The sequence below is a fragment of the Apis dorsata genome, unplaced genomic scaffold (genome assembly GCF_000469605.1).
Source record: "Apis dorsata unplaced genomic scaffold, Apis dorsata 1.3 scaffold_82, whole genome shotgun sequence".
Classification (NCBI taxonomy): Eukaryota; Metazoa; Arthropoda; class Insecta; order Hymenoptera; family Apidae; genus Apis; species Apis dorsata.
In genome coordinates, this window is record NW_006263380.1 from 696,973 (window position 1) to 702,381 (window position 5,409).

Sequence of the window (5,409 nt, forward strand, 5' to 3'; positions counted from 1 at the left end):
TTTCTTATTCGAATCGAATTTTTTCTTCAATCAAATTTATCCTTCTGTTTAAAGCTTTTAAACTGTGTATTTTTATGTATTTTTCGGTTTGATAATATTGGTTGTTAAATATGTTTATTTATTAATATGTACGTAAAGTGAGTCACGACTTTTTTTGTTTCTAATTTCTTTTTCTTTTCCTTTCATTAATTTTGACGCTTTGAAAATGGAGAATAATATTTTCTATTAAAACACGTTTCACGTTACTCTTGGTTCTTAATTTTTCAGCTCTTTTCGCCGCTGTGGAGCATGGACACCTGGACAAAGCCAGAACGATTTTAGAGTCGACGGACGTAGACGTGAACAGGTGAGGATGTTTTTCGGATATTTCATTTTTCGGTTAGATTTCATTTTCTCTCTTGTCCGTTGACATATCCACGGTCCACTTAAAATCAACGTAACGCGTATATCATCGTTTAATTAAACATGCGGATACGGACAAGCGGAAAACAAGATGTAACGCTTTGAAAAATTGTAAAAAAAAAAAAGAATAACGCGAAGAATCGGCCGAGTGGCACTCCGCGTACAATTGTGATGTAGGTTAATTGCAACTCTTAATTAATTTCACCGACAGTTCCAGCTCGAGAAAACTAAGCCAATTAACATAGAATTGAATGCTCGATTTTGGAGGATTCGAAATTCTTCTTTTTTTTTTTTTAAATTTCTCGATAAACCATACTTTTCGAAAGCAACGATCGCCGTGTTACACTCGTTTATCATATTGCAATATAATGAAGGAATATCTTGGCTTTCTTCAAAGGAAAAATTGAAATCTGAAAATCGACTCTCCGTTTCTATCGTCCCGACAACTTCAAACATTTCAGAATTATTAAAAGGGAAGTTTTTAGAGTTTTCGTTCGAAGAATATCTGTCCCCATTCGTTTCAAGGGTCGAACGATATTCGTTTGTTTAACATCTCTCTGGTCGATAACGATTTACGATAAAACACCGGGGATTCACTCGATTTCGATCGAGGAAGATGTGTGATCGGGTCGGAGAAAGTAAAAAATATCGTTCTCCTTGGGCCACGGTTAGAAATTTACGAGGAGAATTCGAGCTGGTCTATTTACTTTCCAAAAAAACTTCTCCTTAGTTCTCCTCCACGTTGCGTTGGCGTGGCGAAAACTCGATTTAACTCTCGTACAATATGTGTTTACGACCCAGATGCGTTTCTTTCCACGAATCTTTATGTCGTTGCAAATTTTTCGACCGACGCAGAGAATCTCTCTCGTTGCACATTTTCTTTTAATGCTTTCTTATAAATTCGATTTCGGGGATAAAGTTTTCCACGAATATTTCCAAAAACCCATGTTCCTAAACGGAACGGGAAAAAAGTAGAGAATTACGAAGAGGAAACGATGCTCGAAGAATAGAGTGATAGTTATCCTTTTGTATATTATTCATCGATCGACCCATTTCCGTCGAATCCATTTGAAAATAGAACTCTTGAGAATTGTTGTTGAAAGCTATTTCTTCCTCGTATAACGTTAGTGAAAATTATTTTTCGATGTACTCGTCCTTTTAAAATAGAGAACAACTCTTCCTAACCTCTTTTTTTCAAATCTACTTGTTACTACTACTTCTGTCTACTTGTTAAAACTGATGGATTCTAAAAAACAGATATACTCGACTTCTCCACTCGAAGGATAATCAAAATTATCCCGCGAAAAAGCAGGAGTCTCTTCTTTAAACTTTATTCCGGAATGACGAATTCTCCTCGTATAAATGTAATCGGTTGACAGAGACAAAGGCGGAACGAGGCGAGAGTCAAACCATAGAACGATAAATTATAATTTGCCGCTACCTTGTATCCTATTGACTCGCGTTAATTGGCGTTCGATGGAACGTTCGTACGCCGAGACACAAAGCCCTCCCTCCCCCCTGTCGCACGCATTTCGTCGCGTTACATGATTCCTACATTGTAATCGTATCGATTCGTGACATAAGGCTCGTTAGATACATAGCAGTTCCCCAACGATAATTAGATTTTATCGAGTAAATGGACACCATATTCCGCAATACGTGTCCCATAGTAGATCCCGGCCATTCATCCTCTATATACGTAACCTATTTAAACCGCAACTTACTTGGGTGTCACGTTTCGCTCGTCAAACGTGCGTCAAGATTTCCTCGAATCCCTGGAAATCCGTCTCCACGTTTTTCCTCCTCGACTAACGAAATCGACATTCGAGCAAGTTAAAATTATTATTTTTTCTCTCTCGCTAACGCGGCTGGCTCCTGGCCATTAATTTTCGATACTTTATTGGGTATCCGTCGAAGGGAGAAGACGTTTCTTCTCGTTTCACAACTTGGGAAAAAAGAAGAAAGTAGAACTAGTGGTAGTGGGGAGCATAGAGAAATTTAATAAAGCGATAGAGTCACGAACCATTCCCCCCTTCGCCGGAACTCGAACAACAACCGAAGAAGAAAAAGAAGAAGAAGAAGAAACGTGCAAAAAGTTTCAAAGTTCCGTATGTACTTCTACTAAAGAAAAAGGGGGAAAGTTCGATTCTTTCTCGAAACGAGGAAGAAATTACTCTTCCTGATACTACTTTCCACGCTTCTTTAGTAGTAGAGTGAAGCGCGATCACTGAATTTCGATCGGAACTCGAGGGTGCGTATCGTTTAAAAATCGATCTCCGATCTCTCTCGAGGCGGAATCGGCTCGAACGAAGGTTTCAGAGAGCAACGAATCCCGCGCGAAACGAGAAATATCGCGAATAACCATGAATCGACAATTGTGCGTGCGCGCAATCGTAATAATCGAATGCCCACCCGTTGCCGTTTGCGATAAAATCCGTTTAATCCTCTTCTCCTCTCTTTTTATGCCCCAGTTCACCTAACGGCAGTTGGCAAAAGCGGTTCGTTTATCCGAGAACGAAATTGATATACCGATCACCGTCCGGAAATAGGCGCCGGCGATCGTTTATTTTCCGTTCGAGCGTTGTCGATTCGAAACTTTCGTACGTTGCGATTCGGATTTGTTTCGACTCGTACGTACGTTCAACTCGAATCTCGACGAGCACGAGCATGTATATTTTCCAACTTGTTCATTCTCCTAATCGATTCGATCGTATCTTTTTCTTTTTAACCGTGCGTAATTTTTAAATACGCCTTAAAGTATATCAAATATTGATTTTGAATAAATTTTTTTGAAAATAAAGTATGTAATAAATGTAATAAAATATGTAAATATCGTAGAAAATACTCCAATTTTCCACTACAATTTTTTCTCTACAATTTTGCACGAAGATGGATCGTTGGATATGACAAATTATTCCTCTCTCTCTCTCTTCCCTTTCTCTTCACTGGGGAGGAGGAGGGGGTGGGGATCATTTTTACGGTGATTCAGTATTAAATCGCGCAATTAATTTTTTCGCCAGTAACGCCGTAATATGAATTGGAATTTTCAGCGTGAACAGCGACGGCCTGTCACCCCTGGATGTTGCGGTGCTCAGCAACAATAGGCCGCTTGCAAAAATGCTGGTCGCGTTCGGTGCACAAGAGGGTAACCAGTGTAAGTAAACTTTGGCGATTCAACATTCTGCGAACGTTTGGTTTGTTCGTTCGTTCGTTCGCCTCTCTCGGATCCGATCTAAATTAACAAGGAAACGGTTCGAGGTTATCGACGTTAAATTTTTCATGATTATTCAATTCCACGATGAACGTTCCGTGTTTATTATTTATATTAAAGTTTTTATTTATCGTTATTTTTCACATTACAAACATATTATATTCTCCTTTCTTTACGTTTTTCTTTTTCTTTTTTTAATGGATGAAAGCGAGAAGGGGCAAATTTATCATTTTTGGATATGTTTTCTTCCGATCGGATTCTTTTTTTCTCTCTGTCGTGATAAATGGTAGGAGGAGAAAGGTACAAAAGCAAGTAAATTAAAGGCCTTTTGATCGATCCTTTTTTTTTTTATTATACAATACGTGTGCAAATGTTTGTTTCGCTAACATGTGGGAAAAAAGAAAGGAAGAAAGAAAGGAAAGAACGAAAGAATTCGTTTGCACGCGACAAATATTTCGAAATCGTGCATTCGTTTCGTGTCCATCCACAGAAATAATTGTCGCCGGCATTAATTGGCTCGCGCGATAGAACGTGGCCCGACAATAGCGTGCAATTCAAGATGAAAATTACTCGATTAAATTTCAAACGGGAACTCGGAGTTTGTGTCGACGAAAAATCACGATTATCCGAGCGATATTATTCGACGTATCGAATGGAAAAGAAAAGAAAGGGGAGAGAAAAAAGAAAAAAAATAAATAAAACGCGAGGAGAGGAAAAACGTAGGGATTTTTTATAGCGGTCAGCGCGGAGGAGTGCACTTTAAAAAAAAGAAAAAAAAAATAATCGATTGGAATGGGATTCCAATTAGGATTCCGCAGTCTGTAATAAAAATGCCGTCGAGCTTTATTGCGTTTCGGCCGCGGTAGGAAAAAGAAAAAAAAGATTAAAAAATAGGAAAAATAAAATTGGAGAAATGCGACGCGCGTGAAAAGGAACGAACAACTTTCCATCCATTCCTCGCCTTTCTCCTCCTCGCCTCCCACTAATTCACCATTGTTGTAATCGCAACCATGCGATCCGATCGATAATTAAACTCTTTCGTTTTCGTCTCTCGCTGTATGTATATATATATTATTCCCTCTCTTCCTAGATTTCTATCTTTCGATATTCGATCAAATACGAAATATTCGTGTTATTGCATTTTGATTCCCGGATAATTATACGGTTCGTGTCAATTTATCGAGATTGATCGATCAATAATTATACATTTATGCGCTCATAAATAACGAATCAACGGTTGAACGAAAATTCGGGGGAACAACAATGGTGCGCAAATTAGTGGGTGTTTTCAGCGGTGATTGTGGTCGAATCTGTTCCCCGTGTCGATGTTAATTCAATTACGAAATGTGCTCCGGGAAATTTGATAAAACGATACGATTTCGGGGGCCATGGAACGCGATGGAATTCAAATTATTATCGGGATCAACATTTTAAACGTGCGAATTTGTCGAGCGAATACTCTCACGGTATTTCGTTAAATAATTTCTATTTCGCGTCACGTCCGATTCCCATTCTTCCCAATATTTGTTTTTCTCTACTTCGTTAATTCCCGTGTAATTCAATTTCGTTCATTTAATTTATTCGCCTATTAAAAAGTTAATAAATCGTAACGAACTCGAGACGTTTATAAGAAAAGAATAATCTTTCTTATTTTTTTATCCTATCTATTTATCCTATTGCGTTAACGTCACATTTCGTAAACGATCAAGAATTTATGCCGGCGTTAAACTCTCTTGAATTAAAATCTCCCTTTTTCTTTTTATTTTTCCTCTTTTTTTTTTTTTTTTTTTTTTTTT

At 38.1% G+C, this 5,409-nt stretch overlaps 1 protein-coding gene across 7 annotated transcripts in view; it reads left to right on the plus strand.

Moving 5' to 3' along the window:
- LOC102673797 overlaps positions 1 to 5,409 on the plus strand; it is a 110,959-nt gene that overhangs the window by 88,762 nt on the left and 16,788 nt on the right. For all 7 annotated transcript variants that reach the window (XR_421057.2, XM_031508286.1, XM_006610923.2 and 4 more), the window contains 2 exons: positions 268 to 346; positions 3,453 to 3,556. Coding sequence is in view for 6 of the 7 variants with exons in the window: in XM_031508286.1 (XP_031364146.1) it covers positions 268 to 346; positions 3,453 to 3,556 (183 nt within the window). In the remaining variant the exon portion in view is untranslated. The remainder of the gene's footprint in view (positions 1 to 267; positions 347 to 3,452; positions 3,557 to 5,409) is intronic.